The 27,831-nt window shown below is 48.0% G+C and overlaps 1 protein-coding gene across 2 annotated transcripts in view; it reads left to right on the forward strand.

The window, feature by feature from the left end:
- The window catches only part of LOC119576960 (guanine nucleotide-binding protein G(o) subunit alpha), a 146,628-nt gene that overhangs the window by 57,859 nt on the left and 60,938 nt on the right, over positions 1-27,831 (forward strand). For both annotated transcript variants that reach the window (XM_037924616.1, XM_037924615.1), the window contains exon 2: positions 4,529-4,571. In XM_037924616.1, the coding sequence (XP_037780544.1) occupies positions 4,529-4,571 (43 nt within the window). The remainder of the gene's footprint in view (positions 1-4,528; positions 4,572-27,831) is intronic.

Consider the following 27,831-nt stretch of genomic DNA (forward strand, 5'->3'; position numbering starts at 1 on the left):
CCAGTCCTGGCAAGGCGGCCATTGTTCGTTGCAGATGATTTTTCGTACCCAGGCCGTCTCGTCATACAATTTAGTTAACAATATGTACCTGTCGTGCGCTTCACCTGTGAGCTCTTCATGGCACTGTGGCCTTTCATATTCGCTTTTTCATGTTTCTTTGTTTTCGTGCCGTTTCTTTCCTTTTCGTTTCTTTTGATTTGGTCCTGATTTGAATAATTTATTTTGTTTATTTTTTATTTATTTTTTTTCAAAGCTGTGTTTAAGTGTTCTCTTTTACTCTTGTTAGGTTCGAAATAGGATTTGAAAGATACATACTCAACTCCAAGAGATACATGAGGAGTGACACGTAAAAGAACTTGCTTGTTGCAAATGCACGACGCCCAAAGAACATGCAGTGACGATACGTGTTTAATTACAGCGAATAATAGCTCACGGAATATTTTTTTTCTCTCTCTCTTCTCTGGTCTTTCCACTTCGTCGCCTCGTTTTGGCAAGTACTTTGGTTTTCCACTTTATTTCGTCCGTTCTGGTACGTGTTTCTCCTCGTGTGTATTTCTCGGTCGAGAATCTTGTATCAATTTATGGGCAATTTCTCGGTGATGTTGTTAATGACACTGATAGTTGCTTTTGGCGCGGGGGGAGATCGTGGTAATGGTGATTATTATTATTGTTTTCTTCTTATTTTTTTTATTTCCTCTTCAGGTATTTAAAGTTACACTCTGGCTAGCGGCACATCTGCTTTCTTCACTTTATAAAGGGGAAAGTCTTGGCTATTGAGCGGTTACGGTATGTGAGTAGGGGGGTAGGGATGGGGTGGGAGGGGGGTGCAGTATGGGGAGGGTATGAGAGTGGGGGTAGGGGTACATAGAGAGGGGGAGGGGGTACATAGGGTGGGGGGTGGGCACGAATGGGGGTGGGGGGGGTGGAGAGCCGTACACAGGATCCGGCGAGGGCACGAGGAATAAGGGGAATGTAAGGTTATTGGGAAGGGGAAGGAGGGGGGTGAGGGGAAGTTTGGAGTGTCGAGCGGTAAGTGATATCACGTGATACCCGCGATAAAAACGAGAGGTATGAAGGGAATGCGTTTTTATATACAAGTGTGAGTGCGCTTTTTTTTTATTACATGGGAGTATGAGTGCGTTTTTGTATATGAGGATGAGCGCAGTTTTATAAATATTCAAGTTTGTGGCTGCAATTTTTATTTGGACACGCGCACGCGCGCGCGCACACACACACACACACACACACACACACACACACACACACACACACACACACACACACACACACACACACACACACACACACACACACACACACACACACACACACACACACACACACACACACACACACACACACACACACACACACACACAAACGTATTTACGTTATTATTATTATTATTATTTTTTAGATAAGACAAGTAAATATATTTCTTTCGCACGCTCGTATAAAAAAGGGGGGGAGGTAGGGAGGAAAACCGGCACCCATTTTTGGAGACGAGGTGTAGCGGAGTACAAGCTGTTGTGATGGAGTGGCGACGGTTCGTGATGGAGGGGGTAGGGGCAGGCAACATGAGGGAGGTGAGGGAGGAACGCTCATCTCGGGTCATGGAGGTGGCACTACGCCCTCTCTCTCTCCTCTCCCCCCTCTCCTCTCTATCTTTCTCCCTCATCCTTCTGCCTCTCTTCTCCCTCTCTCTACTCTTCCTCTTTGTCCACCACTCCTCTCCATCCGTTCCTCTTTCCCATTCTCCTCCCTCCTCTCCTTATCTCCTCTCTCCTCTCCCCTTCTCCCCACCTGCTTATCCTCCGTCTCCTTCCCGTTATCTTCCGCATTTTCTTTTCCCCATCTCCCCCTCCCCCTCCCCCTCGCTTCTCAGCTCCCCTCCCCCACCCCCTCCCCCCTACCTCTTCACCTGCTCTCCCAGACTCCTCCTCCTTTACCTGCTAGATAACACCTGCTTCCCTTCCCCTCGAGTCATCACCCTGGCACCCTCGTGTCCTTGCTTCATCATGACTTTCCCCTCAACCCTTGGAGTGTCACTTCCTTAATCCTGGCCAAGCAGGCATCTCTTAAGGGTGACATGATGACGTGACCCTGCCCGAAGGGATATCTCTGAAGGCGAAAGGGTGACGCAAATAGCTCGTCATGCCCTTCTCTTGCCGCTTGTCACGCCGCTACCAAGGGCCTCACGGCGGCGCCCTTCGCCAAGAAACAGCGCACTCTTCTTTTGCCATTCTTATGCGCCCGCGCCCGAGCCTCGATTTGCTGCGTCCTCCTCCTCCTCCTCCTCCTCCTCCTTCTCTTTCTTCTCTTTCTCCTCCTCCTCCTCCTCCTCCTCCTCCTCCTCCTCCTCCTCCTCCTCCTCCTCCTCCTCCTCCTCCACCTCCAACTCCACCTTCTTTTCTACCTCTTCCACTTTTTTCACCTCTACCCCTCCACCACCACCTGTCACACATTTTCCCACCTGTTACGCTAGCGTCACCACCTGCTACACGGCACCTGGCGCTCACGGAGCCCCATTCACGTCACGCTACACACCCTCTCCCTTTCCTTCCTCCCTCCTCACCCCTCCTCTATCCCTCTACCTGCTCCTTCCTCCCCATCATTCCTGTACGACCTCCTCCTCCTCCCTCTCCTCCTCTTCCTGTTTCTCCTTCTCTCCCCCTTCCCCTTCCTCTTCCTCTCCTCTTCCTCCTCCTCTTCTCCTCCTCTTCCTCCTCCTCCTCCTCTCTTCCTCCTCCTCTTCCTCCTCCTCTTCCTCCTCCTCTTCCTCCTCCTCCTCCTCCTGCGCTACCCATTTTCCTTTCACCCCTACCTCATCCCCAGCACTCTTACCTCTATCGTCAACATACTCCCTGAAAAAAGGGGGAACCAAAAGGAGGAGGAGGAGGAGAAGGAGAAGGAGAAGAAGGAGAGGAGAAGGAGAAGGAGGAAGGAAAAGGAGGGGGGATGGGGGGGAGAAAAAGAAAGAAAGAAAGAAGAAGAAAGAGAAGTTCCCCCCCAGAAAATGGATTTACTTTTCCTTCGCGGACGATGGGCGTGTGTTTGCCGGGGAGATTTGCGCCGATGATCTCTGTTTGCCGGAGAAATTAAGGCGGCGAGATGCGGCGGCGATTCTGGGATTACTTTGGCCATTAGAGTGTGGCGAGTTTTTTTTTCTTCTTTTTCTTTTATTGTTATCAGTCGGCGGGGTTGATGGGAGTGTGATCAAGTTGGATTTAAGTTATGGGTGTATTTTTTTTATTGTTATCGTTGTTGTTGTTGTTGTCACAGTCATTGTCATTCATTATCATTATTAAAGAAGCTTGGTGTTATTTTTTTTTTTTTTTGATGTCACAAAGGATGGTTTAGTATTTGAAAAAAAAATGGTTGGGTTAAAATGAGGGAAAGGTAAGTGCAAGAAGAAATAGTGATAAGGTGGGGAAAGGGGGAGAAGGGGAGGGGGAGAGGGGAAGGGGTAGCGAAGACGTGTGGAAAGGGGAGGAGGAGGGGGGGAGGGCAGGGGGAAGGGGGAGATTAATAGTGTTTGGGAAAAGGGTAATGGGAAGGGGGAGGGGGAAGGGGAGGGGGTGAAGACCTTGTGGCGGGCACGAGCCGTGAATTCCGGTTCGGATTTTCCGGATTTTTGGTGCCGATTGTGTCATGTCTTTGTTTGTTCTCTTCGTATTTAGTGGCCTTTTCTCCTTTTCTCTTGTTCGTATGTTGCAACGTTTTCTCCTCCTTCCTCCTCTTCCTCCCCCTACCTCCTCTCCTCTTCTTTCCCCTACCTCCTCCTTCTCTTACTACTCCTCCTCTTCCTCCTCCTCCTCTTCCTCCTCTTCCTCTTCCTCCTCTTTCTCTTCCTCCTCCTCCTCTTCCTCCTCTTCCTCTTCCTCCTCCTCCTCCTCCTCCTCTTCCTCCTCTTCCCCCCCTACCCCTTCACCCTCTTTTTCCTCCTCCTCCTCCTCCTTCTCCTTCTTCTCCTCTACCTCCTCCTCCTCCTCTTCCTCTTCCTCTTTCTCCTCTTCCTCCTCCTTTTCCTCCTCCCCTTCCTCCTCCCCCTTCTCTCTTTCTTTTTCTTCCTTAGCAACATATTCTTCCTCCTCTTCCTCCTGATCTTGTTCTCCCTTTCTTTTTCTTCCTTAGCAACATATTTATTTTTATTTGTTCATAAATCTTTATGAGAAACCAGATCTTTCATCTCATCTAAAGTATTTTCTGATTACTATGTATAACCGAAAAGCATATTTGATATTCGCAATACAGAAAATAAATCACGATTTTATCATCCGTTGATTTTTTTTTTATATCTGCCAGAGGAACTATGAACAAATATAAATCCGCTAGCACAACCTGTTTATATGTGGATATATATTCAGCATTCAGTTCATATAAATCCAGTTGTTATAAGCCCGCTATTTGGAAATAATTTTTGCAAATTTATTACAGCGTGACGCAGTGATTAACTTGTTTCCATGGCCTTCATGTTGGTGTTGATAATGATGTCATTCGTTCTAATGACACATTTCTTTCTTTGCAGGAGCGGGAGAGTCCGGCAAAAGTACCATCGTAAAACAAATGAAGTAAGTAATGTGTTTGTTGTTTTTGTTTAGTGTTTATAGCGTGTGTGTGTGTGTGTGTGTGTGTGTGTGTGTGTGTGTGTGTGTGTGTGTGTGTGTGTGCGCGTGCGTGTGTGTGTGCGTGAGCATTTGTGTGTGTGTGCGTGCGTGCGTGCGCGCGCGTGTGTGTCTGTGTCTGTGCCTTTGTCCTTCTGATAATCCCAGTATGTCGACATTTCATATAGTTTTCACACCTCTAACACCAAGGTAGATTACCCTACATATGTTAATTGGTACATAACTCATGTTTGTACACCCAAGTGTGTTGGTGTGTATATATATGCGTGTTTATACATGAATGTCTATATCTCGTATACGTTTATGTTCGAACCTGTATGCATAAGCTGTGCATATATTTATGTATGTATATGTGCGTATACATATCAGCGAGTACTAACACGTCCGTACACATTTGTTTATCCAAATACACATCAAAATCAAGAAAATCGCCAGAGCAGGTCACCAGGTCCGCCAGTCATCTGTCACCTGTAAATTTATAATTTATTGTCGGTAGACGATCAGCTGTTTCAGGTGATGGCGCTGCAGGCCGTCGTCGTGGCACCGGACGATGACGTCAGCGGGGTGGCTCCGCACGGCTTAATTTTGATTCGGATTTAGGTTTTTGTAACGCCGGTGATAACGGCTCGACTTGGCTGATTGGTGGTTCTGGTTGGGGGGTGTTTGTTCGTTTGTGTGGATGGCTTTTTGTTTTTGTTTTTGTTTGTTTGTGTATGAGTGTTTGCGTGCAAGTGTTTGTTGACTGTTCCTGGTGGGTGTTGGGGCAGATTTTTATCTCAATAAATGGCAATATTACAATGCTCGGTTTGGCTGATTGGTAGTTCTGGTTGGGGGTGTTTGTTCGTTTGTGTGGATGGCTTTTTTTGTTTTTGTTTGCTTATGATTGTGTTTGTTTGAGTGTAAGTGTTTGTTGGTGGGTGTTGGGGCAGATTTCTATCCCGATAAATAACACGATTACAAAGATGAAGATGATGGTAATTAATGATGAAGATGATGAGAGTGGTGAATATATTGCTCATGCTAATATGAATGTTTGATAATAATAATGATAAAATTATAACGATAATAATATCGAAAAAGTATTTTGGAATTGATTTAGGTTCAACTGGAAAGACCATATTTACGTCACTAGAAAAGCAAAGAAAAATGCTTACTTAAAGTGATAGATGTTTACTTCGAAAAATGGGTTTACTTAGACTTGACTCGACCGATATTGACATTAGGGGATTGTCAGTGTATATTTACAGATAAGTTTTTGAGTTTATTTCGGCTTAAAGTTTCGCCGTAGCGCGATTTGCTGCGGTACGAGTAAGCGGAGATGAGTATTTCGTAAACTGTTGAGGAATTGCTAGGAAAGCCGTAGTGTGTGAGGCAAGCATTAAGTAGGAAACGAAAATGGAGACAGGACTGGAAGAAGCGACAGACACACACACACAGAGACACAGGCAGGCAGACAGGCAAGCAGACAGACAGAAAGGCAGATAGAGGGGCAGACAGACAGAAAGGCAGGCAGGTAGGCAAGCAGGCAGGCAAGCAGGCAGGCAGGCAGGTAGACAGCCAGGCAGGTAGGCAAGCAGGCAGGCAAGCAGGCAGGCAGGCAGGTAGACAGCCAGGCAGGTAGGCAAGCAGGCAGGCAGGCAGGTAGACAGCCAGGCAGGTAGGCAGCAGGCAGGCAGGTAGACAGCCAGGCAGGTAGGCAAGCAGGCAGGCAAGCAGGCAGGCAGGCAGGTAGACAGCCAGGCACGTAGGCAAGCAGGCAGGCAAGCAGGCAGGCAGGCAGAAGGGACAAAAGAGAAAGGCAGGCAGACAGAGGCACGGATATATCCCCCCCAATTCCATGCCCTTCTTGCATTGCTTGTCTCTTATCTCCCTCTCCCCTCCCTCCTTCTCTCCCTCCCTCCTTCTCCCTCCCTCCCTCCCTCCCTCCCTCCCTCCCTCCCTCCCTCGCAGCCAGCTGTACCTCTTCCTCCAATACTTTCCCCCTCTCTAAGCGTTCTTCTCTCCTCTTCTCTCTTCCCTCTCCCTCTCCTCTTTCATCCCTCCGCTTTTTCTTTTTTGTTCCTCCTCCTCCCTTCTTTTTCTTACGGTCCCTTCCTCCCTCTTCTTCCGTTCCTCTTTCTTTTCTTCTTCTATCCCTCCATTAGTCTTCTGTCTCCCCGCTTATCCTTCTTTATCTCCCACTTCTCTTCTATATCTCCTTTCCACTTCCTTTCCGTTACTCTTTCTTTCTCCTTCTATCCGTCCTGCTTTTCTCCCTTCGTAGGCTTCCTCTTCTCTTCTGTCTCTCCCTCCCTCCCTCCATCCATCCATCCATCCATCCATCCATCCATCCATCCATCCATCCATCCATCCATCCATCCCTCTCTCTCTCTCTCTCTCTCTCTCTCTCTCTCTCTCTCTCTCTCTCTCTCTCTCTCTCTCTCTCTCTCTCTCTCTCTCTCTCTCTCTCTCTCTCTCTCTCTCTCCTTATTCCGTTCATCTTTCTTTTCTCCGTCTATCCCTCCATTTTTTCCTTCTGTTCCTCCCTTCTCCTTCTATCCTTCCTTCTCCCCTCATCTCCCCTCCTCTTCTTTCCTCTCTCCTCTCCTCTCCTCTCCTCTCCCTCTCCTTCCGTTCCTCTTTCTCCTCTCCTTCTATCCCTCCCGCCCTTCCCTCCTTCCGCGGGCTCCCTCTCCCTTCGCCTCGATCTCGAAACCGGTCACGTGTGATGTAATATAAAGATCAATACTTGCTTGCGTGAGGATGTGGCGGTGTAGCCCTGTTACTGTACCAGCGAGGAGAGGAGGGAGGGGGGATGGGGTAGGGAAGAGGAGGGGGGTGAGGGGATGGGGTAGGGAAGAGGAGGGGGGTGAGGGGATGGGGTAGGGAAGAGGAGGGGGGTGAGGGGATGGGGTGGGGAAGTGGGGTGAGGGAGAGGGTGGGAAGGGGAGGGAGGGTGTGGGTGTGGGTGTGGCTGAGTGGGGAGAGGGGGCGAGGGTAAGGGGAGGGAGGGGGCGAAGGTGTAAGGGGAGGGAGGGAAGGGGGAAAACGGAAGGTGTGAGGGAGGAGGAGAGGGGAGGGGAATGGCAAGGGAGGGGTGGTGGTGGGGGAAAAGGGCTAAGACAACGGGGCGAGAGGGAAAGGGAGAGAGAGAGAGAATATGGAAAGAGGGTGAGGTAGAAGGATAGAAAGAGAAGTGAGGGAAAGGGGAGGAGGAGAGGGAAAGGGAAGGGTGGAGGATAGGGAGAGGGAAAGGGAGGGGATGAATGAGAGAAAAGATGGGGAAAGGCGAAGAGAAAGAGAAATGGAATGGCTAGAGAGAAAGAGTGAAGGAAGATGAGAAGTGTTAGAGAAAGATGGGGAAGGAACGAGGGAGAGAAAAAGCGCAGGAGAGGCGGAAAGGGAGAGGGGAAGAGTGGGGGGGGGAGGGAGAGGGAGAGGGAGATGGGGAGTAAAAACCAAATATTTACCGAAGGCGCGTTACACAAGAAGATAATATAATGAAGAACGGCGAGGTCTGATGAACTTTTTTTTTCATTCGCGTAGAACCATAAATAAATTATTTACGGTTTTCATTAAAATTTGAAGCAACTCTTTAATCTGGAAAAACACGCTTCGGTTAAGGAAGGAAACCGAAATGACAGAGGGACGGAAAATGAGAAAGGGGACAGACATGCGAATGAGGGTTGGGAGAGGGGTTGAGGGGGAGAGGGAGAGAAAGAATGGGAGAGAGAGAGAGAGATGAGAATGAGAATGAGAAAGAGAAAGAGAAAGAGAAAGAATGGGAGAGAGAGAGAGAGAATGAGAATGAGAAAGAGAGAGAATGAGAATGAGAATGAGAATGAGAAAGAGAAAGAATGGGAGAGAGAGAGAGAGAATGAAATGAGAAAGAGAGGGAAGAGAATGAGAGAGAGAGAATGAGAATGAGAAGAGAGAGAATGAGAATGAGAAAGAGAGGAATGAGAATGAGAAAGAGAGAGAATGAGAATGAGAAAGAGAAGAGAAAGGAAGAAAGAGAGAGAATGAGAATGAGAGAGAGAGAGAGAATGAGAGAGAGAGAGAGAATGAGAGAGAGAGAGAGAATGAGAGAGAGAGAGAGAATGAGAGAGAGAGAGAATGAGAGAGGAAAGGAGAGAAAGAAAGAAAGAATAGTGTGTGAGAAAATATTTAGATTAGAGTGAGTGAAAGTATAGTATTCTAGGGTAGAGCGAGTGGGTGAGAGATGAGTGAAAGAGGATCGTGAAGAGAAGAAAAGAGAGATAGAATGAAAACGAGAAAGCTGTAGAGGGAAGAACAGTAGATTGACTGTAAGAGGAGAGTGGAGAGGCAAATGAGATGCAGGGAAATGGGGGGGGGAGAAGCAGGGAAGAGAGGAGAGGAGAAGAGAGGAGAGGAGAAGAGAGGAGAGGCAGGGAAGGAGGAGAGGAGAGGCAGGGACGAGAGGCGAGCGAGAGGAGAGGAGAGGTGAGGTGAGGTGAGGTAAGGTAAGGTAAGGTGAGGTGAGGTGAGGTGAGGTAGGGAGAGAGGGAGGAAAGGAGAGGCAGGGGCGAGAGCGAGAGAAGAGGAGGAGAGAGCGAGAGGAGAGGAGAAGAGAGCGAGAGGAGAGGAGAGAGAGCGAGGGGAGAGGAAAGAGAGGGGAGGAGGTAAAGAAGGGGAGGAGAGGAGAGAGAGCGAGAGAGAGGAGAGCGAGAGAGAGGAGAACGAGAGCGAGAGGAGAGGATAAGAGAGCGAGAGGAGAGGAGAGCGAGAGCGAGATACAGGAAGGGTAGGGAGAGGCGAAGCAGGGAAGAGAGGAGAGGAGAGGAGGGGAGGCAGCGAGAGAGGAGAGGACAGGAGGGGGGAACTTAGCGGGAGAGAGATCAATACGTGGTCCCGCTGAGCTAACTCTGGCGTCAACAAAATGTCACAGATAATTATAGCCAGATTCCGCCTGTTTCGGGAGGAGGGTGAGGGGGTGTGGGGGGAGGGGGGAGGGGGGGAGGGTCAGGGCGTGGGAGACATTATCTTTGGGGTCCGTCGTGCTGTTATCTTCAGGGTGAGGAGGGGGAAGAGGGGGGAGTGACCCCAGTTACCGTATATAGCGAGATTTTTTTTCTCTTATGGGGGGGGGGGAGATTTTGGACCCCCGCTCGAGTGTGTGCGGAGTGGAACGTTAGGTATTGTGCGGGTCGGGGTCGGGTTGGGGTCGACGGTGGGGGGAGGGGATGTAGGTGGTAGGGTGAGGGTGGAAGAGACTCTTTAAAATGACCTTGGTTGGGGGGGCGAGGGAGGGGGGGGTTCGAGTCTCAACACGGTGGGGGTTCGTGGAATTAAGGGAACGTTGCTGTGTACTAGATCCTTCCCCCATACCCCGTTCCTTTTTTCTTTGCTTCTCTCTCTCTCTCTCTCTCTCTCTCTCTCTCTCTCTCTCTCTCTCTCTCTCTCTCTCTCTCTCTCTCTCTCTCTCTCTCTCTCTCTCTCTCTCTCTCACTCTCTCTCTCTCTCCGCGCCTTTTCCTTTTCACCTTCGACTGTCAGTTTCCCTTCATCTTACTTTTACCCAAGCCTTTACCTTACCTTCGTACCTCTGCTCCTTCCCCTACCATCCCCTACCTTATTCCCCTTCCTCTACCCTTCCCACTGCCTCTTCGTCTTTCTCCCTCTTACTCTTTCTCCCCTGCCCCTGCTCCTCCTCTTTCCTCTCCCCCTACGCCTATACACCTCATCTCCCCCTGGGCAGAGGCAGCTTAGGGCACCCACGCCGGTCCACCTTCTTGTTCTTCTTGTTCTTCTTTTTCTTGTTGTTCTTTTTCTTGTTCGTGTTCTTCTTTTTCTTCCCTTTCTTTTTCGTTTTTTTCTTCGCTCTCTCTTCCTTTTCCTTTTTTCTTCTGCCTTATTTTCTCTCTGTTTTGATTGCTTTAATTCCCTTCTCTTCCCCCCGCCCCCCTCCGTCTCCTTCATATCAGTCTTTCTTTATCATCATCATCATCATCTTCCGAACACTTTTCATTTCGACGACCCTCTCCTTCACAGATTCTGCCAAGTTGCAACCGGTCTTCTTTTAGGCCTAGTTATTTCGTCTATTCTTCTGTCCCGGTCACGTGCCGGTCACACCAGCCTTTGCGCTGGTGTGACTCGCTGTGTTCGGGTTACGGACGATGTAAGACTCGCTGTGTTCGGGTTACGTACGGTATAAGACCCACTGTATTCGGGTTACATACGGTATAAGACTCCTGTGTGTTCGGGTTACGTACGGTATAAGAACCACTATGTTCAATCACTGTTATCTCGTTATGTTTCCCGGTTGTGGAGAGCGGAGGGCGTGGGGAGGGGAGGAGAGAGAGGGGGGATTAACAGATAGGGAGATAGGAGGGAGACCAAGAGAGTTAGCAAATTGGGGAACGGAGTAAAATAGGTTGGAAGGGGAGAACCAGGGTGGGGTAAGGGAAAAGGGGGAGAAATTGAGGAAGTAGATAGGGGGGATGGAGAATAGGGGTGAAACGGTGCGGCAAAAGGGGGGTGAGTAGGAGCTAGGGAAGAAGAGGACAGAAGGGGGAGGAGAAAGGATAGAGGAGAGAGGGTGGCAGAAAAGGGGAGTGGAGTAGTTGGGGGGGGGGGGGATGGGGAGTGCTTTGGAGAGGAATGAGAGGCAGAAAGGGGGGAAGGGAAGGGGATAGACGAGAAAGGGGGGATAGAGGGGGGAGGAGGGGATGTTGACTCATAAATCCAGCTGCTGTTCGAAGCTTCCCACTGCAGCGGGGCGCGTGTGGGATTTTTAAACACGCTGTTGTGCTCTTTAGAGAAAGGAAAATGATATCTCAGTGAGTAACCTTTCAAGGGCGCATATCGGTGGGAGGTCGAGGAAAGGAGTGTGTGTGAGTGGGTGAGTGAGTGGATGAGTGATTGAGTGGATGAGTGAGTGGGTGGGTGGGTAGGTGGGTGGGTGAGTGAGTGGGTGGATTTGTGAGTGGGTGTGAATATGTGTAATTTGGCGAGACTTTGGAAGTATATCTGAGTGTAAGAGTATGGGTGTATGAGACTGGATGAGTGTGTGAATAAGTGTGCATGTGTGAGTGTGCGTATGTGTTCGCGTGTTTAGTGTGAGAGTGTGCGTGTGTGTGTGCTTATATGTTTGGTTTGTGAGTGCGAATGTGTGTATGTGTGTGTGTGTGTGTGTGTGTGTGTGTGTGTGTGTGTGTGTGTGTGTGTGTGTGTGTGTGTGTGTGTGTGTGTGTGTGTGTGTGTGTGTGTGTGTGTGTCAGAGAGAGTGAGTGCGAGAGAATGAGAAAGGGGGGCTGGGGAGGAAGAGAAAGAGAAGACTGAGAGAGTAAATGAGCGAAAGAGCGAGAGACAAGACAAATGAACGGAAACATTGGCGAATGATATAAGGATCAAAGTTGGAGAACAGTGGAGATATTCCCTTCCCGGTTCCGTGGTCACTTCAGAATGCGAATGCCTTTCATGGGGACAGCCATCTTGTATTTTTTTTTTCTCCGATCGTCACTTTAACTAGTAGACACGGTGTAATGAGGTAAGCAGACGAGGCTGCAGGTCGGAATTGACACGAGAGGAACCACCGACCATGTTATCAGATGTGACCAGCTGTTGAGTCTTATCAGCAGGGGAGCGTGCTTATCTCCTACCTTAATTACTACTTTAAGAGGATCTCTTGCGCTCCCGCCTCGCCTCGCTCTTAAAGATACCCGGGAAGGGGGAACAGGGGTCATGGACAGCCAGAGTCAAGCAGAGGAAAACAAGAGTCAAACAGGGACAGATAGAGAATGAATAGAATAAGCAGAGTCAAGCAGAGAGAGGTAGAAGCAGATTAAGGCAAGTGAATACAAGTGGGAGCAAGCAGAACCAAGCAGGAACAAGTAGGGACACATGCAGTCAAGCAAGGTAAGCAGAGTCAAGCAGGGGCAAGTAAGGGCAAACAGACAAGTCAAGAAAAGGATTCAAAGAGAGCGTAAAATAAATATTTAAAGTCAATGCAAACCATATCGAGGGAATTCCTCGGATGAAATCTTTTTCCAGAAGAAAAAAAAACACTGCTCGGGAAATTTGTAGATTTGTAACGAGCAGATAAGACCATTTGTTGCCAGATCTTGCAATCTTGCTATGCGTTGAAGATACGAAAGGTCTATAAATGTAGGTGTGATAGTGGGTGAGTGACTGGTAAAAAATGTGTTTTTAAAAGATATTAAACTATAGAGATAGTCGAGAGAGAAAATATAAAAAGCTAGCTTTTTGCATTGTCATTGTAGTTAAGCAAGGTTTTTAGAAAAAGTGAAAAAATTTGACTTGCTATGAAAATTCAAAAAACTTTTACATTGACATAAATGGATCAGAGGCAAACCAGCAAAATGGAAAGAAATAAGAATATATATAGAGAGAGAGAAGAGAAGAGAAGAGAGAGAGAGAGAGAGAGAGAGAGAGAGAGAGAGAGAGAGAGAGAGAGAGAGAGAGAGAGAGAGAGAGAGAGAGAGAGAGAGATTAAGATTGAGATTTCATTTTTTTTTCCACATAGATTATCGTCTATGTGTTTTATCGTATTATTTTAGTGTGAAATGATAGGGAAATCTACGGCTCATCTGCGCCCTGAATTAATTCGTATCACCTGATTGATTTTGAGAGACGGCCTAATGGCAGAAGTAAATGATGATAATAATGGTAATGATGGTGATTGTTGTGGTGGTGATAATAGTAATGATGGTAATTATGATAATGATGTGAATAATAATGATATTATTATAATAAATATTGTAATAATAATTACTGTATACATGACAGGGTACATTGTTCATTATCCAGAAAAGTCTAATCGGCGACAGATTTTTGAAATCAGTTCTGTGTAACGAGTAAACCCACATCAGACTTATTTTTTAGCCCAGCGAGTAAGCCGACACCAGACATTTCTTTCCATTTTTTTATATAGCGAATAAACCTATATCAGATATTTCTTCTTCATTTTTACGTAATACATTTCGAGAGTTCCAAAATACGATGCGCGAAACTAGGAATAATTGGATAGGAAAGCTTTTTGATGTATTTTTGATATCATCCGAATTTTAGTGTATTCTCGTGACGCCCAAAATAGATCCGCTGTTATATATCGCATCAACATGTTTCTCGTTGTATTTTCCGTTTTATCAGGTCTTTCGGCTATTTTTCAATGATTTATTTTCTTAGTACTGTTGTTTTAACCGTTCGAGTTCGGAAACGTCTCACAAGCGCGTTGAAACTTTACTTTTAACGGATTCAATTTACCCAGAAAAGATAGTTATTTCTCGATTTTCCTCCTAAAAAAAAAAAAATAATGACCTTAATATTCGAAACGGGAGTCGGGGCGCGACAACGACTCTCGGAGGGTATATATCATAACAACATGGAGCGGGGGAGATATCACACACACGGGTTTCCCCAGAGTTTCACCAGTTGGAAGCCTCCGCCATCCTTCCTCTGTCTCCCTCGTCTCTCCTCCCTCCTACCTTCTCTCTCTTCTCTCCTTCCTTCTCTCTCTTCTCTTTCTCTTCTCCCTTCTCTCGTCTTCCCTCTTTCCTCCCTCCTCTCTTCTCTTCTTTCTCCTCCCTCTCTTGTCCCTCCCTTCCTCTCTACTCTCCTCCCTTCTCTCCCCTTTCATCTTTCCTCCTCCTTCCTCCCTATCTCCCTCGCTCACTCCTCCCTCCTCCTTCATGACAGGAGGTGTTGGAGCTGCTCGTCACATCGCCTCCTCTCGGTGAAGTTACGTTGTTTGGATGATGGGAAGGAGAGGTGAGAGGGGATGGGGAGGGGAGGGGGGAGGGGATAGGGAAGGGGAGGAGAGGAAGGGGCGAGGGAAGAGGGATGGGAGAGGGGAAGGGGAGGAGATAAAGGGGAGTGGAGGTGGGAGGAGGAGGAGGAGGAGGATGGAGGATGGGTGACGGTGGACTATGGGGAACGGAAGGAGGAGATGGGGCGAAGGTCCGAAACTGCGATAGGGGAAGGGGAAGGAGGTGAAAGGGCGAGGAATTGGGAATGGAATAGGGAAAGGAGAAAAAAGGCGAAAGAACGAGGGATGGGGGAATAGGATAGGCGACGGAGAGGAGCGTGGGAGATGGACGGAAAATGGAACAGAAGTTTGAGGAGGAGACGAGGGGGTGAAGGTTGTGCATATGTCCTGTCCTCACGCAGCTACGACACCATTATGCTTTTGGGAGAAAGACAGCGACGGCGACGGCGGTTCGTTCGTGATTGATCGCATATCGAAGGTTATCGGAAGGGAGAGGGGGAAGGGGTTGTGGAGAGTCGTGGAGAGTCATGGCAGATCGTCTTTAGTCCGTTTGGGGTCGTGTGCTGTCGGGAACGGCGCTGGGGGGAGGGGGGAAGAATTGGCGAGTGGGGGACGGGTGAGTGGAAGACGGGTGAGTGGAAGACGGGTGAGTGGAAGACGGGTGAGTGGAAGACGGGTGAGTGGATGACGGGTGAGTGGAAGACGGGTGAGTGGATGACGGGTGAGTGGAAGACGGGTGAGTGGAAGACGGGTGAGTGGAAGACGGGTGAGTGGAAGACGGGTGAGTGGAAGACGTGGTGAGTGGAAACGGGTGAGTGGAAGACGGGTGAGTGGAAGACGGGTGAGTGGAAGACGGGTGAGTGGAAGACGGGTGAGTGGAAGACGGGTGAGTGGAAGACGGGTGAGTGGAAGACGGGTGAGTGGGGAACGAATAACTGGGGGACGGTGAGCGGGAGATGGGTGTGTGATTCCCCGTTGCTTTTGATGAGTAAAAATCCTAACATCCCGTGGGCTCGCCGGATGCGCACCATAGGTCATCCGACTTGCCTCAGAAGACCCGTGTCTTTATTATCTTTTGTGGTTTTGCTATATCAGGCGTTGTGTCTCCCGTTCTCGCCTCCTCGCATCTCTCTCTCTCTCTCTCTCTCTCTCTCTCTCTCTCTCTCTCTCTCTCTCTCTCTCTCTCTCTCTCTCTCTCTCTCTCTCTCTCTCTCTCTTCCTTTAACTTTCTTTCTCTGTCGCTCTTTCCCATCCTTCATATATCTTCCGTCCCTCCCTTCCTCGCTTCCTCCCTTTCTATCCCCCCTCCCCCCTCCCCCCATCGCCCCCTCGCCCCCCCCCCTCTTTCTTTCTCTCCTAATATTCTGTTTATCGATCCCTGTCTGTTCCTCTCGGGTTCGTCTCTTTTCTCCTCAATTTATGTTCTCTTTTGAGTTTTTATTTCTTTGGCGTTTTGGCTTGTTCTCTCTCTCTCTCTCTCTCTCTCTCTCTCTCTCTCTCTCTCTCTCTCTCTCTCTCCTCTCTCTCTCCTCTCTCTCTCCTCTCTCTCTCCTCTCTCTCCCTCCCTCCCTCCCTCCCTCCCTCCCTCCCTCCCTCCCTCCCTCCCTCCCTCCCTCCCTCCCTCCCTCCCTCCCTCCCGCTCTCCCTCCTTCTCTACTCTTCTCTGTTCTCTTTCCTCTTCTCTTTTCTCTCTCTTCTCTTTTCCCCCTTTTCTCTTTTCGCCTCTTCTCTTCTCTTCTCTTCTCTTTTCATCTCTTGTTTCTCTTCTTCCAGTATATCTCACCCAATCATTGCTTTGGGTCGCGTTATTTTATGATTAATGTTTCTATCGATATGGATACTCTTATTGGCAATATTATGTTATCATCATCGCCATCATCATCATTATCACTATCACTATAACTGTCATCATTATTATGGTGATGATGATTGTGCAGACTCACCCACCACCCATCGCTATATTTGTTACTATTGCCATTACTATTACTATTGTTTTTAATGTTATTCTTCTTATTATAGTTACTATGAATATTACCGTCATTGTCAATATTTTTGTTGCATTTTTATTATCATTACTATTCATGTATTTTCTTTTTTCCTCGTCGTGTGTGAGACATAAACCATCGCTTTTGGCTCGAAAGTTGAAGCGGTTATTATAACGGAGTCTTATGAGAGCAGGATAATGTCAAGGTTCATTGGAAGCTGGGGATGTGTGTGTGTGTGTGTGTGTGTGTGTGTGTGTGTGTGTGTGTGTGTGTGTATGTATGTGTGTGTGTGTGTGTGTATGTGTATGTATGTGTGTGTGTGTGTGTGTATGTGTATGTGTGTGTGTGTGTGTGTGTGTGTGTGTGTGTGTGTGTGTGTGTGTGTGTGTGTGTGTGTGTGTGTGTGTGTGTGTGTGTGTTTACGTGTGTGCATCTATTTCAGTTTGTTTTTGTGTTTGTGCATGTGGATAGGCTAATATATACTAACGGTGAATTTTTGAATTATTTCTATAATATCTAAACAGACAATTATTGAACCGTGCTTCCTTCACTTCTAAGAAAGACTTTATATTAGACGATTTCGTGTAACTTACCTCCTTCCGTGTTTTCGTATGCAAATTACCTGTACTCTTGGAAATTAATCATCTTTTTTCTCTCCTCTACAGGTAAGTGGAAGGCAGGAACCCGGATGGACACCATCGATCGCCTCTTCTGATAAGGATAAGGGTGATAAGGGTGTTGGTAGGGGGGAGGGGGGAGGGGGTTAGGCGTACGTCCTAAAGCAGGGAATTAATGGGGGAAAATGAGTTGTGTTAAGGGAAATAATGGGAAGTGAGTAATGTTAAGGGTATGAATGGGGGAATATGAGTAGTGTTTAAGGAATTAAAGGGGGGGGGGGGTGAGTAAGATTAAGCGAATTAATGGTAGAAAATGGGTAATGTTAAGCGAATTAATGGTAGAAAATGGGTAATGTTAAGCGAAGTAATGGTAGAAAATGGGTAATGTTAAGCGAAGTAATGGGAGAAAATGAGTAATGCTTAGGTTAATGGTTAATGAAATGGAAGGTGAGAAATATTTGAATGAATAGTGGATGAGATCAGGTGAGTAATGCTTTATTAATAATTAATGGTAGACATTAGTAATGTTTTATTAATTAATGGATGGAAATGAGTTATGTTTTGTGTTAATGATCGATGGGGGGGGGGAGGTGGAGTGACTAATGTTCGTGTTAATAATTAATCGGGTGGAAACTGAGTAATGCTTGCACAGGTAATTAGTGAAAGGCTCGTACTAATTAATGAGAGAAAATTAGTCATGTTCGCATCAATAATTCATGAGAGAAGGATGATAAGCGTTGGCCTCACCTATTTTGAGTCGTGGTCGTGAAGTCGTTAACACAGGGAATCGGGTCACAGCCAATCAAGACGCGTTTAGCTATTGATTTCCTTTAATTTGAAATAAAGTTCCCTTGCTTGATTTTTTAAAAAGATGTACCGTCATGCATCACATACTTGTGAGAAAGAATGAGGGAGAGATGGAGCTTGAGACATACAGAAGAGGGGGAGGGGGAAGAGAGAGAGAGAGAGAGAGAGAGAGAGAGAGAGAGAGAGAGAGAGAGAGAGAGAGAGAGAGAGAGAGAGAGAGAGAGAAAGCCAAAAAAGAGAGAGTGAGAAAGAGAGAGAGAGAGAATAAGATCGAGCGCGAAGAAAAGAGAAAAAAACAAAACAAAAACGAAAGACGATAAAGATGTCATAAAAAGCAACCTCTAAAGAAACCCCGAGTGTCACAATCCCGAGCAGCGCCATGGCTGTCCCGTTGCGTGCGCATGGCGGCGTCGAGTACTTCATTTTTGATGTTGCGTGTGGCGGGGCCCCGTTATCTCGCTCGTAATCCGTCGCTGTTCTCCCGGGGAGTGGAGCGAGCACGATAATCCACTTTGTTTATTAGCCATATCTCTATAGAGTTATAAATGTAGGTGCGTTGTGGGTCGAGGTGCGTGCTGGCGTTTTCTGCATCCTGAGGGGTTTTGGGGAGGGTGCGTGCAGCAGCTACGTTTCCAGAATTTCGTTACATGTGTATGTGTATGTTTGCATACTGACATACCTAAGTACGTGCATACATGCATGCACACATACCTAAGTACGTGCATACATGCATGCACACATACGTACGTAGGTACGTACATACATACGTACGTGCGTACACAAGTAAGAAACAAGCAAGCAATCAAGCAGACCGCATACAAATGAACACACACACACCGCAAACAAATGAACACACGCACACACACACACACACACACACACACACACACACACACACACACACACACACACACACACACACACACACACACACACACACACACACACACACACAAGCAGAGTGATTTATTTCGCCCTCACCGCTTACATAATCTCGCGCCAAGGATTTCCCACGAACCGGAGCCGATGGGAGGCAGCGAGTGGCGACAGATGACGCACCAACTCACTCTTTCCGCTTTAGCCTGTTCTTCGTCGTTGTTCTTCCTCCGAGTTTGTTCTTGTTTGCCCGGTCTGTTCTTGGTTCGTTCTTGTTAGCTCTGTCTGTTCTTGGTTCGTTCTTGTTAGCTCGGTCTCTTCTTAGTTTGTTTTTTCTCTGTGTTCTTTCTTATATTCTTCCTCTTGGTTTGTTCTTCTCAGGTTTTTCTTCCTCTCAATTTGTTTTTTTTTTCCTTCGTTCTTCCAATTAGCGCGTCCTTCCGCTTGTTCTACTATGCCATTTCTATTAGTTTTCTTCCTCCTTCTTCTCTTCCTTCTGTTCTTCCGCTTGTTCTCTACTGCCTTTCTATTAGTTTTCTTCTCTTCTCTCTCCTCCTTCTTCTTCTTCTTCTCTCTTTCTCATTCTTCTTCTTCTTCTTTCTTCTTTTCTTCTTCTTCTCTTCTTCTTCTTCTTCTCTTCTTCTTCTTCTTCTTCTTCTTCTTCTTCTTCTTCTTCTTCTTCGAGATGCGCCTCTCTTAACGAGCAGCTCCTGGAGTACGTTCTTGAAGTGTGATACTTGCAGGGCCGCTGCATCCGCCCGTTCCTAGTTAAGGGACAGGCACTCCTTTTCCTCCTCCTCCTCCTTCTTCTCCTCCTTCTCTTCCTACTTCTCCTCCCGCTCCACCTTCTGTTACTCCTCCTCCTCCTCCTCTTCCTCCTCCTTCTTCCTCTCTTCCTCCTCACTTCTTCCTCCTCTCCTCTCCCTCCCTTCCTCCCCTCTCTCCTCTCCCCCTCCCCCTCCCCTCCCCCTCCTCCTCTCCTCCCCTTCCTCCCTCCTCCTCCTCCTCCTCCTCCTCCTCCTCCTCCTCCTCCCTCCTCCCTTCCTCCTCCTCCTCCCCTCCTCCTCCTCCTCCTCTCTCCTCCTCCTCCTCCTCCTCCTCCTCCTCCTCCTCCTCCTCCTGTCGGCAATGCATCTGTCTGCGAGGGTGTCGAGACTGCGCGCGGTTTACGAAGCCTCAGCAAGTTTCCTGAAGTCGGTAGGCCTTCGTATGCATTGCCTGGTGTTTCTGGCGAGGGAAGCATTCTATGCTGAGGGGCGCATATGCAGACGACGAGCAGGAGGGGGTCGGTTGGTGGGGGTGAGGCGGGGTGGGAGGGGAAAGGAGGGGGGAGGGCAAGTGCCGAGGAGGAGCGAGGAGAGGAAGGTAGAAGCGGACGTGGAGTGTGTCTTGACCTTTCACTCTGCTAATTCCTCTATTTTTATCGCGTCGCTTCTGCTCCTGCTTCTTCGGTGTCCCCAGGGGGTGACGTTATGGGGAGGGGGGCAGGCGAAGGGGGTGGACATGAAGTAGGCGAAAAGGGGAGATGAAAGGGGGTGGCTGTAAGGAGAGAGAGAGAGAGAGAGAGAGAGAGAGAGAGAGAGAGAGAGAGAGAGAGAGAGAGAGAGAGAGAGAGAGAGAGAGAGAGAGAGAGAGAGAGAGAGAATGCGAGAGTGAGTAGTGAGAGGATCTTCTAAGAAGGTGATGATAAAAGTCCGTCGCTCAGTCGGGGTGGCCTGACGAAAGCAGAACAAGGAAGCTTCTCTTCTGCTGCAACATTGCAATGTGAACACGCGTCGGGCTGTTTTGCAGACTCAAGAGAGCCTGTCGTGTGCGCGGAGCACTGTACAGCGCTGAATAATGAAAAACTGCTGACCTTTCCGGCCGTCTCGACAGCAGGTGGATCAGCTATTTTTATGAGGGTCTTGGGCCTCGAAAGCATTTCTTATGGGTGAAGCTGAAACAGAAAAAAACAGGCATTATGATGTTAAGAGAAGGCGAAAGAAAAATGATTTACAAATGTCGAAAAAATGAGATGCTCAGGAAGAGAGGAGAGAAGGGGAAGGGGAGAGGAAGAGGTAGGGGAAGGTGGAGAGGGAGAGGAGGGGAAAGGGGAGAGGGAAAAGGAGGAAGACAGTGAGAGGTAAGGAACGGGGGGAGAGGAGGAGACGGAAGATGAGTAGGAGATAGATGAAAGGAAGGGGGAAGGGGAGGGGAAAGGGAAAGGGAAAGGAATGAGAATTAGGAAGAGCAGGAGGTAGAGAGAGGAGAGTGAGAGAGAGAAAGGGAGAAGAAAAGGCAAAAATCGAGTGATGATTCCACGGAGAAAAGTGAAAAGGCCTTCATTATGCCGAGCAAAAGAAGAGGTCAAAACGTATTTAAAAATGGAGCGAAGTGAAGAAGACCCCCGAGGGAAGGTAAAAATGCCTTAACTACACGAAAAAAAACCCTCAGGAAAGAGAGTTCGGAAAAGATAAAACAAAAGAACAGCTGGGAGGAGAAGCGCAGACAGAATCGCCGGAAATGTTACTCGAGCTCGAAAACACAGACTTCGAATACGCACACAAGGAATATGAATACCCGTTATGAATACACACACAGTCAGTGCACACGCAATTACACACACGAGGAATACACACACGAGGAATACACACCCGATAAACACACACATGAGGGTCACACACACACGAGGATTACGCACACAGGAATGCTTACGAGGAACACACACACACGAGGAACGCACACACACGAGGAACGCACACACACGAGGAACGCACACACACGAGGAACGCACACACACGAGGAACACACACACACGAGGAACACACACACACGAGGAACACACACACACGAGGAACACACAACACGAGATTCACACACACGAGGAATACACCCACACACACACACATGAGGATAAGACACATAAGGGTCGTACGAACCACACACGAAGAATGCACACATACACGAACACACACACACGAGAAATACACACACACACGAACACACACACACACACGAGAAATACACACACACACGAACACACACACGAGGATCACACACGCCACGCCTTCCCCGAACACCGTGGCGGAAGGCAAGGGTCACGAACACCACGGAAATAGCCCGGTGCTGGTGCGAGAGAAAATGTTCCGGGAAATTCGCGTCGGGTCGAAGAGAGCAGCAAATAAATATGGGGAGAGAGGGGGGAGGGAGAGAAGAGGGAGAAGGAGGAGGAAGAGAAGAGGGAGGAGGAGGAGGGAGGGACGAGGAAGAGAAAAGGGAGGAGGAGGAGGGAGAGAAGAGGGAGGAGGGAAACAGAGGAGAGAAGATAATAAGGATGATGATAATAATGATAATGATAATAATAATAATAATAACAACAATGATAATAATAAAGGAACTACCGAGACTGCAAATTACAAATCTTAAAAGAGTGTGTGTGTGCTTATCTGCACCGCGGAGATTGGGACGGAGGGGGGGGGTGCTTCATCATGTAAATCTGGCGTGGTCTTCCGTAGATTCATGCCTGATATGTTAATGCTGCTGTATATGTAAAACTTAAAAAGATGCAGAGGGTCAGAAGTGTTACTAAATGTGATGGGTGGCTCGCTTTCTCCATCTCCCCCCCCCCTCCTTCCCCCTATCTCTCCTTACCCTACTTCCCTCTCCCTCTTCTTCCCTCTTCCCTCTCCCTCTTTCTTATCTACGTCACCCTCTTTCTTTTCTACCTCTCCCTCTCATTCTTGCTGATCTCTCTTATTCTCCCGTATCTCTCTCATTTTCTCTTATCTCTCTCTCCCTCTCATTCTCCTTTATCTCTCCTCTTTCTACCGAGGGTTAGCGGCGGAAGGGATTGACGCCCCACAACCACCTGCGTCTCAGATGTGTCTCAAGTGGCAGGCAGGCAGGCGGGCAGGCAGGCAGGCAGGCAGGCAGGCAGGCAGGCAGGCAGGCAGGCAGGCAGGCAGGCAGGCGGGCAGGCAGACAGGCAGGCAGGCAGGCGGGCAGGCAGACAGGCAGGCAGGCAGGCAGGCAGGCAGGCAGGCAGGCGGGCAGGCAGGCGGGCGGGCGGGCAGGCGGGCGGGCAGGCAGGCAGGCAGGCAGGCGGCAGGCGGGCGGGCGGGCAGGCGGGCAGGCGGGCAGGCAGACAGGCGGGCAGGCAGGCAGGCAGGCAGGCAGGCAGGCAGGCAGGCAGGCAGGCAGGCAGGCAGGCAGGCAGGCAGGCAGGCAGGCAGGCAGGCAGGCAGGCAGGCAGGCAGGCAGACAGACAGACCACACACACACACACACACACACACACACACACACACACACACACACACACACACACACACACAGACACACACACACACACAGACACACACACACATACACACACACACACACATAGACACATAGACACATAAATAGATAGGTAGGTAGATAGATCGATAAATAGGTAGCTAGATAGATAATCATCACCATTATCATCATCATCATCTATCAATTACTATTATTGATTAGCGTTTTTGTTGTTATATTTAGCATCAGTATTAGTATCATTAGTGATAGTATTATTACTGCTGTTAATATTTTATTGTTATTCCTTTTGTTAATATGCTTATTACTATTGATTATCATCACCACCACCATCGCCAGCGCCAGCTAGAATGAGCATCAGTGGAGATTTATAAGATAATCGATAGTGAATGAGAGATGGAAAGGAGGTTGACGGCAACGTTCCATCTCCATTACGCCGCAGAGGAAGCCAAGTGTTCAGTTTAATTTCCTTTTTTTTATTTTCTATTATTTTTTGGATACGAGTCGAGTGACAGGTGGTGACAGAGGCGAGGCATCTGCGTCAGCCAGAACAGCGTGTAAGGGGCGGTACTGTGGCATGTTTCCCTCATTGATTGCCAACGTCGCTGTTTGTGAGGGTGCGGGGCTTTCCTCTCCTCCCCCTCTTTCCTTTCCTCTCCTCCCTCTTTCCTCCTCTCTTCCTTTCCTCCCTTCTCTCTTATTCCACTCGTCCTATGTTTTCTCTCCTTTCATGCGCGCGGTCACACACATACATACGTACACGCACGCGTGCGTGCGTACACACACAAGCACTCACGCACACACGCACTTACGTTCCTGCTCTTCTCTCTCCTCCTCCTCCTCCTCCTCCTCCTCCTCCTCCTCCTCCTCCTCCTCCTCCTCCTCCTCCTCCTCCTCCTCCTCCTCCTCCTCCTCCTTCTTTTCCCCTTTATTTCCCCCTCTCCCCCCCTTTCCTCCGCCGTTAAGCAAAAGTTCTGTGAGCCTCTGTCCTTTAATTGTCCCATCATTACTCTTAAAGCGTGCTCCAGTCTTTCCTCCTCCATTAATGTTATTACATAATGGCGAGCGGGGAGAGGAGGAGGAAGTGGAAGAGGAAGTGGAAGAGGAAGTGGAGGAGGAAGAGGAGGAGGAGGAAGAAGGGGAGGGGGAAGGGGAAGGGGGAAGGGGAAGGGGTTAGCCGGGGGATGTGGGTAGAAGGGGCTAGGACGTTTTAAGGGGACAGGGGCAGGGCCAGGGCCAGGGGCAGGGCCAGGGCCAGGGCCAGGGGCAGGGCCAGGGGCAGGGCCAGGGCCAGGGGTAAGGGCAGAGGCAGGGGCAGGAGGCTGGGAAAGTGGCTGCGTGGCTTTGCATGTCTTGTTCCATTAGTTTAATCGGTATTAATTACTTAGAAGCCCTCGGGTGTGGCCTACGTGAAATGGAACCCTTGTTGTGTTATATTTTGTGTGCTATTTAGATGAAAAAAATATATAATTTTTTTAAATTTATTTTTTTCTGGAAGTGAAATGATTATTATTAAATTATTTATATATTTGTGTAAGTATTTGGATGAAGGCTTTTTTATCAGGCTTTGTAATGTTTAGATGAAAACTTTTTTTTTTGTCAGGAAGATAGTTATAATGTAAACGAATAGTTTGTTTTTTAGTTGTCGTCTCCCGTTTAACGAGATTACTTATAGCAGGTCACAGATAAGTGCATCGAAATATGTTCCTTGTTTATAATATATATATATTTATATATATATATATATATATATATATATATAATATATATATATACATATATACATATATATATACATATATAACATATATATATATATATAATATTATATATATATATATATATATATATTTTTTTTTTTTTTTTTTTTTTTTTTTTGTTTTATATGTTACGATAGTGATGATGGTGGTGATGGTTACGATAAAGATGATGATGATGATGATGGTTACGATAAAGATGATGATGATGGTTATGGTAATGAGGATGAAGATGAGGATGATGGTTACGGTAAAGATGATGTAATGAGGATGATGGTGATTGATGATGGTGAGGACGACGACAGCAACTACAACAGTAATCACGATGATGATAATGGTGATGATGAGGATAAAGATAAAGACAAAATCCAACGAGAGGGTCTCAGTGCGGCGCTTGTGTGTGTTGTGGCGCGGCCGGGAATGGGAAGAGGCCTCGCCAGATCGATCCCTGGCCCTGACTCATTCATAAATACACCCGTTATAAGTTGTCATTCTCCTCGTTTCATCTTCCGCTCTCTCTCTCTCTCTCTCTCTCTCTCTCTCTCTCTCTCTCTCTCTCTCTCTCTCTCTCTCTCTCTCTCTCTCTCTCTCTCTTTCTCATAATTTTGAAATGAGTCTCGTTTTTTTTTGCCTGAAGGGGGTTTCGAAAGCTTTTGATCTCTTGAAAATCGTGTGTTCTTGTTTTTTGTTTTAGATTTATTCTTTAAAGGATTTAGGATTAATTTAACGTTGGTTAAGACCCCTCGCCGTAATATTGCATAAATGAGTGCCGGTAATGTGGCAACACCGGCTGACGTTCGGCAAGTGGCATCATCGCAAAGTATCTCTACGTCACTTTGTCGGCTTTTTTTTTCTTTCTTTCTTTCTTTCTTTCTTTCTTTCTTCCTTCCTCCGCCTCCTCCTCCTCCCACTTGACCGCCCAGATCTCTTGGAGAGGTCCACATGTCCGGCATTCAAGGAGAGTGATGGATAAGGGTGAGAAAGGGTGACAGCAGTAAATAATGGTCGCGTGAAGAGGGTGTATGCGACCGGGGTGGGGTGGGGTGGGGTTGGGGGGGGTGGCGCGCTCTCCCTCTGGCGTCCTTCCCGGGACTTATCGATCGCCGGGGTTGCCAGCGTGAGGGCGTCCCATTCCTCCGAGCCCTATTCCTCCGAGCCCCATTCATGCCGGGCCCTGTTCCTAGTCCCATTCCCCGGTGGTCCCCGTCATGAGTGTTCCTATTCCGGCCCCATTCCTGGTGGTTCTTTTCCGAGCCCCATTCTTGGTGTTCCTATTCCGAGCCCCATTCCTGCTCGCCCCATTCATACCAGCCTTGATCCCACTTCTATCCCTGATGGACCTATTCCGAGTACGCATTCCTGCAGGCCCCGTTCCAAGGCTCGTTCCAAATCCTACTCCAAGGCGTTTTCCGACCCTATTACGCTTCACCTAATTTCGAGTCCCATTCCTTGCCCTATCAGTCCCCCCCCCCCCTCCCCCCCATCTGGCAGGCCATGCAGGCAGCTCGCAGGCCCAACGGTTGACGCCGCGACGCGCCCGCGCCTGAAGTTAAAGGATGGGAGGGAAGGATGCGTGGGTGAGTGGGTGGGTGGGTGGGTGGGTGGGTGGGGGTGTGTGGCAGGTCGATGAGTGGGTGGATGGATGGATGGTTGGATGGATTGGTGAGTGAGAGGGTGGGTTGAGTGAGTGGGTGGATGAGTGGGAAAGTGGGTGGGTGAGAGAATGAGTGGGTGAGTGAATGAGTGGGTGAGAGAATGAGTGGGTGAGAGAATGAGTGGGTGAGTGAATGAGTGGGTGAGTGAATGAGTGGGTGGGTGAATGAGTGGGTGGGTGAATGAGTGGGTGGGTGAATGAGTGGGTGGGTGAATGAGTGGGGGGGTGAATGAGTGGGGGGGTGAATGAGTGGGGGGGTGAATGAGTGGGTGGGTGAATGAGTGGGTGGGTGAATGAGTGGGTGGGTGAATGAGTGGGTGGGTGAATGAGTGGGGGGATGAATGGGTGGGTGGATAGGTGGATGGATAGATAGATAGATAGATAGATAGATAGATAGATCGATAGATAGATAGATAGATAGATAGATAGATAGATAGATAGATAGATAGATAGATAGATAGATAGATAGATAGATAGATAGGTGAGTGAACAAGCAAGCAAGCAAGGAAGCGAGTTTGAGTGTGTAAGCGAGTGACTGAATATGTGACTTATATGTATATGAATATGTAAACGAGGGGGTGGGTCGAGCGAGTGATGTGGATGATAAGACCGTGCTAGCGAGTGGGCGTGAGTAAATCGAGCGAGCGGGCGAGTGAGTGAGTGTTAATATGCGCGAGTGCGTGAGTGAGTGAGGTGTCAGGGCGGTGAGTCATCCGGAGTCACGCTATCGATTTCGCCCGATATCACACGAAGGGATTGTCGATAAGCTTTGGTTGGTCATTTCCCCCGCTCTCTCTCTCTCTCTCTCTCTCTCTCTTCTCTCTCTCTCTCTCTCTCTCTCTCTCTCTCTCTCTCTCTCTCTCTCTCTTTCTATCTCTCTTTGCTCTCTATTCTCTCTCTTTCTCTCTCTTTTTCTTCTCTCTTTTGTTTTCTCTCTTTCTTTCTCTCTCCCTCTCTCTTCTCTCTCTCTCTCTCTCTCTCTCTCTCTCTTCTCTCTCTCTTTTCTCTCTCTTCTCTCTCTCTGCCTTCAAATGCTATTCTCTTTTTTTTCCTTTCTTACTTTCTCTTTTCTTGACTGCTTTCATATTTTTTCCCTTTCTTACTTCATTTCTGCTTTTATGTTATATTTCTTTTCTTATTTTTTTCCTTTCTTGACTTTCATTTTTGCGTTTGTCTTTATTTCCCCCGTTTCTTTGCTTACCATTTCCAATTGCTTTAGATTATTTTCATTTGTTACAAGTAGATGGCAGGAAATACTCAGTCGATTGGAATTTGGAATTTCGAAACAAAGCGAAGTAGAGCTATCAGAGATTTCAAAAAAATGAAAAATAAGAGGAAAACAGTGATTAGGGCGGATGACAGGAATGAGCATGGTGAGTAAGAGATGTCGAGTTGATAGAGGAATCGAGAGAGGTGGACAGAGGATAAGAGAGGGAAAAGAGGGATGAGAAAAGAGGAAAGAGGGGAGAGGAGAGAAGGGGAGGAGAGAAAGAGAAAGAGAAGGAAGAG

This window comes from Penaeus monodon, chromosome 9 (assembly GCF_015228065.2).
Source record: "Penaeus monodon isolate SGIC_2016 chromosome 9, NSTDA_Pmon_1, whole genome shotgun sequence".
In the NCBI taxonomy this organism is placed as follows: Eukaryota; Metazoa; Arthropoda; class Malacostraca; order Decapoda; family Penaeidae; genus Penaeus; species Penaeus monodon.